Genomic DNA, 14586 nt, shown 5'->3' on the forward strand with positions numbered 1-14586 from the left:
AATTAAAATAAGGAAATTTAATTTAAAAAATTTCCATTTTTAATGACATAGAATATAGTGTTGGGTATAATTTCAAATTTGGGAAAAGCTGTTCCTCAAATTCAATGAAACAAACATTGTTTAAAGTGAGTTTCTTCAACCATCTCCTAGAAATGTGTTTCCAAAAGCACGTTGGTCATCTTTCCTTACTGGTAAGATTTTTTACTTTTCCATTTCCCAGTCTTCTGGTGAATACATTTTTTGGTATTTTCACCCTTCATGCTCACCTCCCTATTATTTTCAATGCTCATTTTCTTCTTCCTATTTTTCTCTTAACATCATGTTTCAAAATTTAAAATTTCCATATAATAAAAAATCAAGTTGTGAATAAGAGAAACTTGAAATACCTCTTTAGAACATCTATTCTATTTTGATTGCTTTGGCTGAAATGAGGAATAAGTAGGATTATTTTCCTAACACTTCAGACTTGCAAGGCCAGACTCTGTTGGGACACGAAGAAACGATGTTCAATAGATTTGAGGTAGTTCTGGACAATAGCAAAACTTCCTTGCATCCAGGAATAAGAGTAGGAAGGATAATTGGAGACCAAAAATTAGTAAGAAAATAGTGAAGGTCTATTGGGAAGGGTAACCCATCTCTCTGAATATGGTCTGAGTTGAGAATGATAATAAATGATAAGCCCATGTAATTGGTTATAGAATCCCTATATGGAGATCCACATCCTAAACCCTAGAACCCATCAATGCTAATCTTATTTGAAAAAAGAAAGCTCTTGAAGATGTGATTAAGAACCTTTAGATGGAAAAATTATCCTGGATTATTTGAGTGAATACTAAAGGCATAACCCTGCATGTTCATCTAAGGAAGAGGCACTAGGAGATTGCCCACAGAGAGAAAAAGGTGATGTGATAACAGGAGCAGAGATTAGAGTGATGAGGCCACAAGCCAAAGACTGCTGAAAGTCAGCAGAAACTAAAGGAGGCTGGGGATGGATTCTTTCCTAGACCCTCCAGAAGAAGCGTGGTCCTGGTAACACCTTGATTTGGGATTCTATGATTTTGGCCTCTAGAACTATCAGGGAATACCTTTCTGTTGTTTCAGGCTACCAAGTTTGTGGTGATTTCTTGTAGCAGTGACAGAAAACTGATAGAGTCAAGTATGTTTGAAGGGAGAAGATCCAAGCGTAGGGGGAGCTCATTCTCCATTTTCTGGACAGAAGTCAATAAGAATGGAGACCATGGGGCGGAAATGGTCACCTAGGCTGTCTACAGACGTAGCCTGACAGATCATCTCACCACTCTGCCACAGCACAGGGACAGTAAAAGATTCCTGAGCTGCTGAGAGTAGCATGCAGTCATGACAGGTCCTAGAAATCCCCAAGTGTCCCATGGCCCCATGTGTACAAGCATAGCTGAAGAATCCATTTCTCTGAGAAGTGAAAGTTTTCCCAACACCACTTACTAAAGAGACTGTCCTCTCCCCATTTGTGTCACAGATTGCCTGTTCTGTCACAGATGAGCTGACCATAAGCGTGAGTTTATCTTGGGGCTCTCTATTCAGAGGCCATCGATCTGTGTATCTGTTTTTGTGTCACTTTAGCTTTGTAGTATCATTTGAAGTCAAGGAACATGATACTTCCAGCTTTGTTCTTTTTCTCATCACTTTACATCTTTCATATGTGTTAATTTTAGCTTGAAGCACATTATTCTCGCTATTTTCTGTCTGTCTCTCATATTACATGAAAACACCCTTAAAGGGCAGGGGATGTTTCTTGTGTACTCTCCTATCTTTAAGACTCTTGACCCAAATAAATTCTAAATAAATAAACATATATGAATGTTGCCTACATGAATGAATGGAATGCAGGTGAATTCATGGATGTCTTGCAATTACTTATACCCTATAAATCTTCTCCCACTGAAGCATCTTTGCTTTTTGACTCATATTAAAGAGAATTCTCTCAAATTCCACTGCTGGGTATATCATATGTGATAGATCCTTTTAGTACAGATCTCTTCAGATACAAAAAATCTCTTGTATTTTTAGTTAGCTAGGAATTTTTTCTTTTAGCAGTGAATAAAAGTTAAAATTTATCAAATGCATTTTTGCATTTCATTGGATGGTCATAGAATTCTAATCTGTTAAAATGGTGAATTATAGAATTGTTAAAGCAAACTTCCATTCTTTGAATACACTCTAATCAAGATGTATCATCTTTTAATATGTATTTGACTTCAGTTTGTTTAGTTTGCATCTTCATTTTTGAGTGAGAGTGTTCCTTTGTTTTTCTTGAGTTTTTCTTGTATCCATGCATAAAACAATACATTTTAACCAGAGATTAAGTGTAAGTTTCTTCTTCACACCTTGCAGTATAGGGACTCCTCTGTGGATAATTTTGGACATGGGATTTGGCTGTGCTTCCTGGGGGGTTCTGTCATTAACTTTTTAGTCAGTCTAGGGAGGGCAGTTGGGTAGTAAAAGGTAACCAATGAGTAACAAATCATACACATTTACTACCTTTGGCAAAGAGGAATATTCCCCATATATAGATCAGGTAAAAAACGATTGTTGATAAATTGTAAAGGAAGAAATCTTTTGTGGCAAAGAATATTTGAAATATTTATTTTCTGTTAAATTCTTATTTGATTTAGAATATTGTTTTAAATTACATTCTAAATTATAAGAAAAATAATAGCTAAGATTTATGGACATTTGAATGGAATATATTGTTATTTCATACATTCACAGATTGATATGGATATATGACAGGTGATGGGGATAATGTTTGGTAACTAACAAAGGTAATCAGTGCAACGAGATCTTTTTTCTCCCACAGGAAATAGAAAACTTCTCCATTTTGTGTGACTGAAAAGGGACAGAACTTCTCCAAATGTTTACAAGCTACTGACAGCAGCATCATGAACAGCAGCTCACCCAGCGTTGCAGCTGTGCAGCTCTGCTACGAGCGCCTGAACGGATCCTGTGTGAAAACCCCATACTCACTAGGTCCCCGCCTGATCCTGTACACAGTGTTTGGTTTTGGAGCTGTGCTGGCTGTATTTGGAAATCTCTTGGTAATGATTTCCATTCTCCACTTCAAGCAGCTGCATTCGCCAACCAATTTTTTGATCGCTTCCCTGGCTTGTGCGGACTTCATGGTGGGAGTGACTGTGATGCCCTTCAGCATAGTGAGGTCTGTGGAGAGCTGCTGGTATTTTGGGGAGAGTTACTGTCAATTTCATTCCTGTTTTGACTTGTCATTCTGTTACGCTTCCATCTACCACTTGTGCTTTATCTCTCTGGACAGGTACATTGCCGTCTCTGACCCCCTGGTCTATCCAATCAGGTTCACTGTGTCTGTTTCTGGCATGTGTATTGCCTTCTCCTGGCTCTTTTCGATTATTTTTCTTTTTTCCTTCTTGGCACAGGAGCAAATGCAGCTGGACTGGAGGATCTAGTAAGTGCTCTCACCTGTGTGGGAGGCTGTCAAATTGCGGTGAATCAGAGTTGGGTATTGGTGAATTTTCTATTATTTTTCATCCCCACCCTTGTGATGATAGTTCTTTATTCCAAGATTTTCCTCATTGCTGAACAACAGGCTAGAAAGATTGAGAATCTGAACATTAAGACTGGGAGATGCTCAGAAAGCTACCAAGACAGAGTGGCCAAGAGGGAGAGAAAGGCAGCGAGAACACTGGGCGTCGCAGTGCTGGCGTTTCTGGTCTCCTGGCTGCCTTACTTCCTGGATGCCATCAGTGATGCCTTCCTAGGCTTCATCACTCCCACATATGTTTATGAAATACTGGTTTGGATTGCTTATTATAACTCAGCTATGAACCCCTTGATTTATGCTTTCTTTTATCCTTGGTTTCGAAAAGCCATCAAACTCATTGTCACTGGCAAAGTCTTGAGAGCGAATTCCTCGACAGTAAATTTATTTTCTGGGTAAGTTCACTTTTAAGATGGAGGAATTGACAGTAGATTCACAGTGAACACACCATTGGGTAGAAAATTTAATCATTTATGTGTAAGATCTTCTAATGCAAAATGCTTCCTATATGACCTAAACACTTAAATTCAGTTTCATCATTCTTTAATCAATATAACATAAAAACCTGGTTGTTATGGAAACAGCATGACCTTGGAGCCAGAAACGTTTAACACCGATCTGGGGCTGCTACTTCTCTCTGAACTTCACTGTGTTTCTCTAGTTAATAATCTCCCCTTTGTAGCATCCTTAAAAAAATTTAGAAGAATGCATGAAAAGGATCCAGTATATTTTTGTTATTCTAAATCCTCCCTTTTTTTACTTTATGAGAGTTCAATCCCTGGTTAAGAGTTTTCTTTATTCCTTTGTAATATTTTTCTATTAAAATGCAAAGGAGCTGGAAGATCCAGAGGTCCTGGTCTAGGGAGAGCAAAGTATTGAATCTGCACTGTCAGGTTTTCAGATTTCTGAGTCAGGGATATGATGATCAGAGTCAGGTAAAATCAATCCAGAGACAGATTCTTTACTACCCTATCAGTTGAATTATTTACTATGGGAAAGGTAATTGGTGCCATAAATAACTTTCATTTGTTGAATGAGCTTCTTCTTGGTGATTAGCTGCTCGTAACATTTCAGCTGTGTTTAGAAATTTTACCAGTTAACTTATGTTTATTGCATGCATTGGTTTCTAAGGTTGTCACTCATTATTGTACTTGATCTTAAATTAACTTACTATTTCCTCACTTTTGCATTATTCCAAAAATTACTTATAAGAGTTTTCAAGGATTCAAATGAAAGCCCAAATTAAAAATGTGTCCAAAAGAATACAAAACTGAAGTGAAGAGTGTAAAGGATGGCAGACAGAGGCCGATAAATGCATTCTGTGGGATCCACAGATTTGAAACTGAATAAGTTAAGCAACTCACGTTGTATACAACTTAGCCAGCTGTTCAGACATGCAGACTTGTTCTTGGTACTAAGATTGGAGGATGTTGTGTGTCTTTTTTTAAAATAAATTTTTAAATTTTAAAATATATTGCTTAATTCTATTCTAACTTTAGTTTGTTGTCACCAGACGTCAAGATTTAAAAATCAGTGTCACATCTTTGTAGCAGGAATAAATACACATCAATATATTCTTGTTATTTTTCTGTAATTTCTTGCTTGCTGTAAATCAGTCTTATATTAGCACATCATTTCTATTATTAAACAAATGCTTCAAATTGGTAAACTTTTCCTGAGATAGTGAATTATTTCTGATTATATTCTGCTTGTGTGAAACTCTTGATCTGATAATTAAAGATGATAGACATGATTTAAAGGCACTCTAGACTGCTTAGTTTAGCCACAATTCTTCAGTTCTGAACTGGAATTTATCAGCTTATTTTCATTTAGTGTTTTCAATGCAGTAACTTTAATTCTGTTTCACAGCTATAGAGAAATCATATTTCCTCATTTTAAATATAAGAAAGCTAAAATTAAAGTGTTTACAAACTCTGCTGAATATCATAAAGCTTCCAGGTTCAAACAAGCACTTCTAACATCTTGTTCAATACATTTTCACTTGCTTTTTTTAGTACAGCTTCACATGTACTAGACAAATCATTAATTTTTCAACTTTCCTAATCTACATTTCTTCTGTTTTTATAACTATATCAGAACTTTCTTCTTTAAAAAAAAAATTAAGCTCCTGCTCTCATTTTTCTCTACTATGAATTACCCTGGTTGTGTGGGAACTAATCCATTGGCCTTTGTTTCAATGAACATTTATTGAGTGCTTCTGATATGCAAACCTAAGAATGCTTTGAGTTATAGGCCACTCATTCTGTGCTTGGGACTGACTTACCTGCCCTACTTAGTCTTCACAATACTATGTGAGAGAGAGAGATTATATAAGTATACACATTTTGTTCAGTCACTCAGTTGTGTCTGACTCTTTGCAACCCCATGGACTGAAGCACACCAGGCTTCCCTCTCCTTCACCATCTCCTGGAGCTTGCTCAAACTTATGTCCATTGAGTCGGTGATGCTATCCAACCATCTCAGCCTCTGTCGTCGCCTTCAATTCTGCCTTCAATCTTTCCCAGCATCAGGGTCTTTTCTAATGAATCATCTCTTCACATCAAGTGGTGAAACTATTGGAGCTTCAGCTTCAGCTTCAGCATCAGTCCTTCCAACAAATAATCAGGACTGATTTCCTTCAGGATTGACTAGTTGGATCTCCTTGCAGTCCAAGGGACTCTCAAGAGTCTTCTCCAACACCACAGTTCAAAAGCATCAATTCTTCAGTGCTCAGCTTTCTTTATAGTCCAGCTCTCACATCCATACATGACTACTGGAAAAACCATAGCTTTGACTAGATGGACCTTTGTTGGCAAAGTAATATCTCTGCTTTTTAACGCTGTCTAGGTTGGTCATAGCTTTTTTTCCAAGGAGCAAGCACCTTTTAAATTCATGGCTGCAGTCACCATCTGCAGTGATTTTGGAGCCCAAAAAAGACTCTCAGTGTTTCCACTGTTTACCCATCTATTTGCCATGAAGTGATGGGACTGGATGCTATGATCTTAGTTTTTTGAATATTGAGATTTAAGCCAACTTTTCCACTGTCCTTTTTCACTTTCATCAAGAAGCTCTTTAGTTCTTCTTTGCTTTCTGCCATAAGGGTGGTATCATCTGCATAGCTGAGATTATTGATATTTCTCACAGAAATCTTGATTCCAGCTTGATTTCCAGCTCCAATCTATCCAGCCCAGCATTTCACAGGATGTATTCTTCATATAAGTTAAATAAGCAGAGTGACAATATACCGCCTTGACATATTCCTTTCCTGATTTGGAATCAGTCTCTTGTTCCATGTCCAGTTCTAACTGGTGCTTCTTGACCTGCATACATTTTTCTCAGGGGGCAGGTAAGGTGGTCTGGTATTCCCATCTCTTTAAGAATTTTCCACAGTTTGTTATGATCCACATAGTCAAAGGTTTTAGTGTAGTGAATGAAAGAGACATACATGCTTTTCTGGAATTCTCTTGCTTTTTCTGTGATCCAACGAACGTTGGCAGTTTGATTTCTGGTTCCTCTGCCTTTTCTAAATCCAGCTTGAACATCTGGAAGTTCTCGGTACACATACAGTTGAAACTTAGCTTGAAGGATTTTGCGCATTACCTTGCTAGCATGTGAAATGAGTAGCAATTGTGCGGAAGTTTGAACATTCTTTGGCATTGCCTTTCTTTGGAATTGGAATGAAAACTAATCTTTTCCAGTCCTGTGGCCACCACTGAGTGTTCCAAATTTGCTGACATATTGAGTGCAGCACTTAACAGCTTTATCTTTTAGAATTTGAAATAGCTCAGCTGGAATTCCATCACCTCCACTAACTTTATTCATAGTGATGCTTCCTAAATTCCCCTTGACTTCACACTCCAGAATGTCTGGGTGCAGGTGAGTGATCAGACCATTGTGGTTATCTGGGTCATTAAGATCTTTTCACATACATTAGATAAATAATTTTTTATGCATCATAGTGTTTATAGTAATACCAAAATTGTAGACACTACAGACACTTATTTTGTAGTTCTTGGGATCATTCCCTGGAAGGAGCATTCCTCTTTGTCAGACATTTGTAGGTAATTTCATATCACATTAGCCACATTTTCTTGACCTTCCAATCATTAGCCCATTGTGATAAATGTATAAAATGCTAAAACTGAAGGCAACTTTGAGATGATCTATTCTGAACCATCCCTTTTTATTTTTAGAGACTCTAATTTTAGTACTTTCATAATAGACATGTATAACAGATATAATCTATTCATACTTCTACAATTTGATGAATTTTGACATTTGTAGACACCTGTAAAGTTATTATAAAAATCAAGACTGAACATATATCAGTTCAGTTCAGTTCATTCACTCAGTCATGTCTAACTTTTTGCAACCCCATGGACTGCAGCATGCCAGGCTTTGCTGTCCTTCACCAACTCCTGGAGCTTGTGCAAACTCATGTCCATCGAGTCAGTGATGCCATCCAACCATCTCATTCTCTGTTTTCCCCTTCTCCTCCTGCCTTAAACCTTTCCCAACATCAGGGTCTTTTCAAATGAGTCAGCTGTTCGCATCAGGTGGCCAAAGTATTGGAGTTTCAGCTTCAACATCAGTCCTTCCAATGAATATTCAGGACTGATTTCCTTTTGGATTGACTGATTTGATCTGCTTGCAGTCCAAGAGACTTTCAAGAGTCTTGTCCAACACCACAGTTCAAAAGCATTAATTCTTTGGCACTCAGCTTTCTTTATAGTCCAACTCTCACTTCCATACCTGACTACTGGAAAAACCATAGCTTTGACTAGACAGACCTTTACTGACAAAGTAATGTCTCTGCATTTCAATATGCTATCTAGGTTGGTCATAGCTTTTCTTCCAAGGAGCAAGCACCTTTTAATTTCATGGCTGCAGTCACCATTTGCAGGGATTTTGGAGCTAAAAAAATAAAGTATCTCACTGTTTCCATTGTTTACCCATCTATTTGCCATGAAGTGATGGGACTGGATGCCACGATCTTAGTTTTCTGCATGTCGAATTTTAAGCCAATTTTTTCACTCTCCTCTTTCAATTTTGTCAAGAGACTTTAGTTCTTTACTTTCTGCCATAAGGGTGGTGTCATCTGCATATCTGAGTATTGATATTTCTCCCATCAATCTTGATTCTAGCTTGTGCTTCATCTAGTCCAACATTTCGCATGATGTACTCTGCATATAAGTTAAATAAGCAGGGTGACAGTATACAGCCTTGAGGTACTCCTTTTCCTATTTGGAACCAGTATATTGTTCCATGTCCAGTTCTAACTGTTGCTTCCTGACCTGCATATAGGTTTCTCATGAGGCAGGTCAGGTGGTCTGGTATTCCCATTTCTTGAAGAATTTTGTACGGTTTGTTGTGATCCACACAGTCAAGGCTTTGGCATAGTCCATAAACCAGATGTAGGAGCTCTCTTGCTTTTTCTATGATCCAACAGATGTTGGCAGTTAGATCTATGATTCCTCTGCCTTTTCTAAATCGAGCTTGAATGTCTGGACTTTCATGGTTCATGTACTGTTGAAGCCTGGCTTGGAGAATTTTGAGTATTACTTTGCTAGCATGTGAGGTGAGTGCAATTGTGTGGTAGTTTGAGCATTCTTTGGCATTGCCTTTCTTTGGGATTGGAATGAAAACTGACATTTTTCAGTCCTGTGGCCACTGCTGAGTTTTCCAAATTTGCTGGCATATTGAGTGTGGTATTTTGACAGCATCATCTTTCAGGATTTGAAATAGCTCAACTGGAATTCCACCACCTCCACTAGCTTTGCTATATATCACTTCCCAGATTTTTTCATGTCCTTTGTAATGTTCCTCCTGCTCATCTCTACACACTCAACCCTCTTCCATCCCCAGGCAGCCACTGATTAGCTTTATGTCACTCTATACTAATTTGCACTTCCTCAATCAGTTCAGTCGTTCAGTCATGTCCGACTCTTTGCCACCCCGTAGACTGCAGCAAGCCAGGCCTCCCTGTCCATCACCAACTTCCAGAGCTTGCTCAAACTCATGTCCATCAAGTGGGACTTCCTAGAATTTTATAGAATGTACTTCCTAGCATTTTATATAAATGCAACCATACATTATATTATGTGCTCATTTTTCTTTGAATTATTTCACTCTGATGAATAATACAGAGAATAAGCCGCATCAAAGCATGCATCAGCATTTGATTCTTTTTCTTTTTGATTGAATAGTACTTCACTGTGTGAATTGACCACATTTGTTTCTCCTTTTTTTGTTGATTGAGGTTGAGTTTGAATCATCTGTTTTCCGCTGCAGGCCTTAGCTTAAGTAACTTGAACAAGGTCCTACAGCCAGAGTCATGAATTCACAGAGTGGGGCCGACCACTCTCCAGAGGGTGTCTGGCTGCATCTGGCCCTGCTGGGACAGCCCAGTGGTCCACCTTCATCTGCCTCTCCTCTGGTCCTGCACAAGCTCTCCTTTCTAAGAATTGCTTCACTTCTGCTCCATTATATGTGGCTTGCCTGCTTTTAATGATCCACAACCATCTATTTCTTCTCTATTTTACACTAATGCAAATATTATATATTATTTACATGAGATAAACATGTACTTTATTATATTAATTATAATTCAGTAGAATAAAAATTTGGTATAATACACACTGATATATTGTATAATATATAGAAATATATGCTATATGTATGCAATTATGCATTATATATTTCTTCTTAGTTCCATATGAGTTTTAAAGAATTTTATAAGATTTCAGTTAAAATTTTGACTTTAATTAGAGTTATGTTTCCAAAAATAAATGGTCTGACAACTTTGAAAGCACGACTCCATTGCCTTCTTGGACCTAGTGTACTGATGAGAAGCTTGATCATGATATGATATTCATGCCTTTTCATAAGCTGGTACCCTCTGGCCTCTGTTCCTAGAAACTTTTAAGTTTCTCTTTGTATTTGTCTGTAGTTAGCATCTGCATTTGTATCATTTTTCCTCTTTGAACTTGGTAGGAACTTGAAATTTAGACCCTTTAGCTGAGAAGAAACTTTTTATAGCATTGATTTTATTATTTTCTTGTCCTCATTCTTTAGTTGCTTTTTCTGGGATTAAGAATTTCTTTCAGGATCTATTAGAAAAAACATTTCTTTCACCTTTCTGGTAAACTTTATTGTGTATATCATGAGTGTATTTCTCTACCCTGGTTTTTCCATTAGTTTGCTCCATCAGATTTTCGTCTTTCAGAAATACTTTTAAAGGCATCTCAATGGGCTTTTAGGAGGAAATGAACTCTATGATTAGTTAATGGAGTTTATCTTCAGATGGTATGTACCAATTCAAACATTCCCTTGTGAAAATGATGAAATGCTTAAGTTCAGACCTGGCTAGCCTGGGCACAGGGAAGACAGGGATACTGTTTTTACATTTAGACTGTAGTTTCAAGTTGGAGTTGTCCAAACTAAATTATTAACACAGAGAGTGACTAGAAAGCTCTGGGGTGTGCCTGAGATCTAATGAGGGATAAGGAAGGAAGATTTGCAGAGGATACTGGGAGTCTCTGGTTGGAGAATATACAACGTTGTATCATTTGCCATTTTACCCAAATTATTCCAGAAGAGGTTAACATATATTAAGGAATATCCATTAAACAGAAATAAAGTATGTAAAGAATCAAGTTCATAACTGACTCAGTTTTACACTGACTTGCAAAAATGCTTAAAACTTGCATATAATTAATGTACTTACTATGTATTATCAAACCTGTGAAGACATCTTTTCCAAAGAGTATCTGATTTGGGGGGTTAGAACATGAACGTATCATTTGTGGGGGGCAGGACTGAACGCACTACAGAGGGGAATGTGAGGTCTTCTATCTGTGAGGATCTCATAGCAGCAGTATTCAGAGGGATTACACCTGTTTCTCAGGCGAATGGAGAGACGTTGTAATCTGCTTCCAGTGACAACATCCCGAGAAGAGAGCGATCTTTTCTCAGTCAGCACTGACTTTTGCAGAAGCTCACAGTTGTGGGTGTGCCTAAATATCATGGTGTGTTTAATGCTTCCCTGTAACGCAATTCGTCCCTTACTAGCTGCTCATGGTGTGTGTTCCCTTGTCTGTTTGTTGGTGCCCGCTGAAGATACAAAAATGATTCTTGACTGGAGGACAAAAGCCAAGTATCTGCTCTCACTGTGTACCCAGTTAGTTATATCTTTTTAGCTAAAATCCAGTAAAGTGGCCACAACAGGATTAAGAATTGGTTCAAGTCTAATGATATAAAAAGTCTTTGGCCAAAGAAACACAATGGGTAACTTAATGTGAGGAACTCTTCTGGAGAATAACTGTCTTAATAATCACTCTTGAAAATAATCTTCCAAGTTCACACCTTGCACTACAGGGATTCCATCTAGGGATTCTCTTATAGATAGCTTTTATATATCAGGAAGGATTGTGTGTTTTAGGCAGTAATGCAGATAAACCTGGTAGGAGATGATTCTTTCACTCTGAAATTACTTTCCATATCACTGCCTGTTACAAAGAGGAACTCTGGAGGTAAAAAAATATAAAAATATTTATGACTAAAAGAAAATTTTATCAAATTCAGGGAATGATGCATTAGTTGAAATTAATCCCAATGTTATTGTTCAGTGTAATTTTTGTGCTTTGTTATTAAACACATTTGTGATTTATAAAATAAGGAAAATTTAAAAAAATAATTGTAATATCTGAGAATTTCCTCAGATATCCTAGTGGATGTATGTTTTCCCCCTAGGTGTATTGAAAATCAGAATCCTATTTTCATTATGAAAATCAAGGACAGAATTCTTTGAGTGTAAATGACAGATCATGAGCAGCAGCTCGTCCCCCACTGCAGCTGTGCAGCTCTGCTATGAGCACCTGAACGGATCTTGTGTGAAAACCCCCTACTCACCCGCATCCCGTGTGATTCTGTACATGGTGTATGGCTTTGGGGCTGTCCTGGCCGTGTTTGGAAACCTCCTGGTGATGACTGCCATCCTTCATTTCAAGCAGCTGCACTCACCAACCAATTTTCTCATCGCCTCTCTGGCCTGTGCAGACTTTCTGGTGGGAGTGACTGTGATGCCCTTCAGCATGGTCAGGTCCGTGGAGAGCTGTTGGTACTTTGGGCGAACTTTCTGCACTTTTCACACATGCTTTGATGCAGCATTTTGTTACTGTTCTCTCTTCCACTTGTCCTTCATCTCCATCGACAGGTACATTGCTGTTACTGACCCTCTGGTCTATCCCACCAAGTTCACAGTGTCTGTATCATTCATATGCATCAGCATCTCCTGGATCCTACCCATTACTTACAGTGGTGCCGTGTTCTACACGGGTGCCAATGAGAATGGGCTAGAGGAATTGTCTCATGCCCTCAACTGTGCAGGAGGCTGTCAGATGGTCGTAAATCAAAACTGGGTATTAATAGATTTTCTGTCCTTCTTTATACCTACCCTTGTCATGATCATTCTCTACAGTAATATTTTTCTTGTGGCCAGACAACAGGCTAAAAAGATTGAAAATTCTGGTAGCAAAACAGATTCATCATCAGACAGTTACAGATCCAGAGTAGCCAAGAGAGAGAGAAAAGCAGCTAAAACCCTGGGTATCACGGTCATAGCATTCATGACTTCATGGTTACCGTACAGTATTGACTCATTAATTGATGCCTTTATGGGCTTCATAACCCCAGCCTATATTTATGAGATTTGCTGTTGGTGTGCTTATTACAACTCAGCCATGAACCCCTTGATCTATGCTTTATTTTACCCGTGGTTTAGGAAAGCCATCAAAGTCATTGTGAGTGGTGGGGTTTTCAAGGATAGTTCTGGGAGCATGAATTTGTCCTCTGAACAAATGTAAGCCATTAGGTTGAGGAGGTGGAAGATATCTTTACATTTTCCATTTTCCAAATGAAATGAGTTTTAGAAAATCAAGTAAGGTTTTTCATGAAAGAAAACAAATGGCTTTTTCAGTTTAACTGGATGAGCCCTTGTATTTCAGTCGTGTTAGGATGTGCACTTCCCTTTGCTTCTCCAAAAATATTTATGTGACTGATAAATGTTAACTCCCTTATTTATTAACTACTGCAGAACTCGCCATAGCCCACTCTCTGCAGACAGTCCACTCCCCCACCACACACATTTTTATTCCATTAACCATTCCTTTTGTATCCTGTAAACATTTCAGTTGTCTCTGATTTCCTTTGTCTTTCTCTTACAAAGTGGCCTATTTATTTCCAACTCCTCAGAAATTTCTCTGTGATTAACTTTCTCAAGGTTGTTGCTTTTTTTTTTTTCCTTTTCTGCTTTGCTCATATTCCCAGGAAACTTTTGGGTTTCAGTTAAATCTATTATGCTTAAGGTCTGCACTGCTGTCTGTCTGAGAAATTGACTCCAGCATCTTCTGCATCCTGTCTCTGGCCAACAGTGGTGCCAAATTGTACACAGATGCCCAAGATGATAGGATGGAGGGATAAGTAACTGCCCTCTGCTTGATAAGTGATTATCAACTTGTTAAAATCACTTTTGCATATCGGTAGGATTTCTATTGTTTTTCACATCTGGCTTTGTTAAGATTCTTTGGTACAGAAATACTATTCTTGCGATTAGAAAACAGATTAAAAAGATTTAAACATTACTAGAAAGTAAAATTGTTACCAGAGAATTGCAAGAACAGAGTGGCTAAGACACAGAGAAAAGCGGCTAAAACCCTGGACATCACAGCTTACTATTTTTGGTCTCATGATTTCTCAATGTAATCGATTCATTCATTGATTCTTTTTTTAGTTTTATAGCATTTAATATGCTTATGAGATACTTTGCTCATTCAGTTACTATAACTGGCTCTAAATCCTTTGATTTATGCCTCATTTTACTTTGGTTTAAAAGAGTAATAGGACTTATTAAACTGGAAATATTAAAGGACACTTCATCAATCAAAACTAAATTCTAAAACAAATTTCATATTGATGATTTGAAAAATTTAACAGTGATCTAGTGATATATTGAAAATTTATGAATAATTGTTATATGA

General features: G+C 37.7%; 1 protein-coding gene and 1 pseudogene across 1 annotated transcript; both read left to right on the plus strand.

Moving 5' to 3' along the window:
• The first annotated feature begins 2918 nt into the window (after positions 1 to 2918).
• On the plus strand, positions 2919 to 3949 carry LOC112587287 (annotated as a pseudogene).
• Positions 3950 to 12375: 8426 nt separating this feature from the next.
• On the plus strand, positions 12376 to 13413 carry LOC112587630 (trace amine-associated receptor 6). Its single transcript, XM_044924578.2, has one exon. It carries the CDS (start codon positions 12376 to 12378, stop codon positions 13411 to 13413), a length of 1038 nt encoding a protein of 345 aa, XP_044780513.2.
• The last annotated feature ends 1173 nt before the right edge of the window (positions 13414 to 14586 follow it).

The sequence above is a fragment of the Bubalus bubalis genome, chromosome 10 (genome assembly GCF_019923935.1).
Source record: "Bubalus bubalis isolate 160015118507 breed Murrah chromosome 10, NDDB_SH_1, whole genome shotgun sequence".
Taxonomy (NCBI): domain Eukaryota; kingdom Metazoa; phylum Chordata; class Mammalia; order Artiodactyla; family Bovidae; genus Bubalus; species Bubalus bubalis.

Coding starts and splice junctions, on each gene's coding strand:
- LOC112587630 (XM_044924578.2), top strand. CDS start 12,376: ATGAGCAGCAGCTCGTCCCCCACTGCAGCTGTGCAGCTCTGCTATGAG.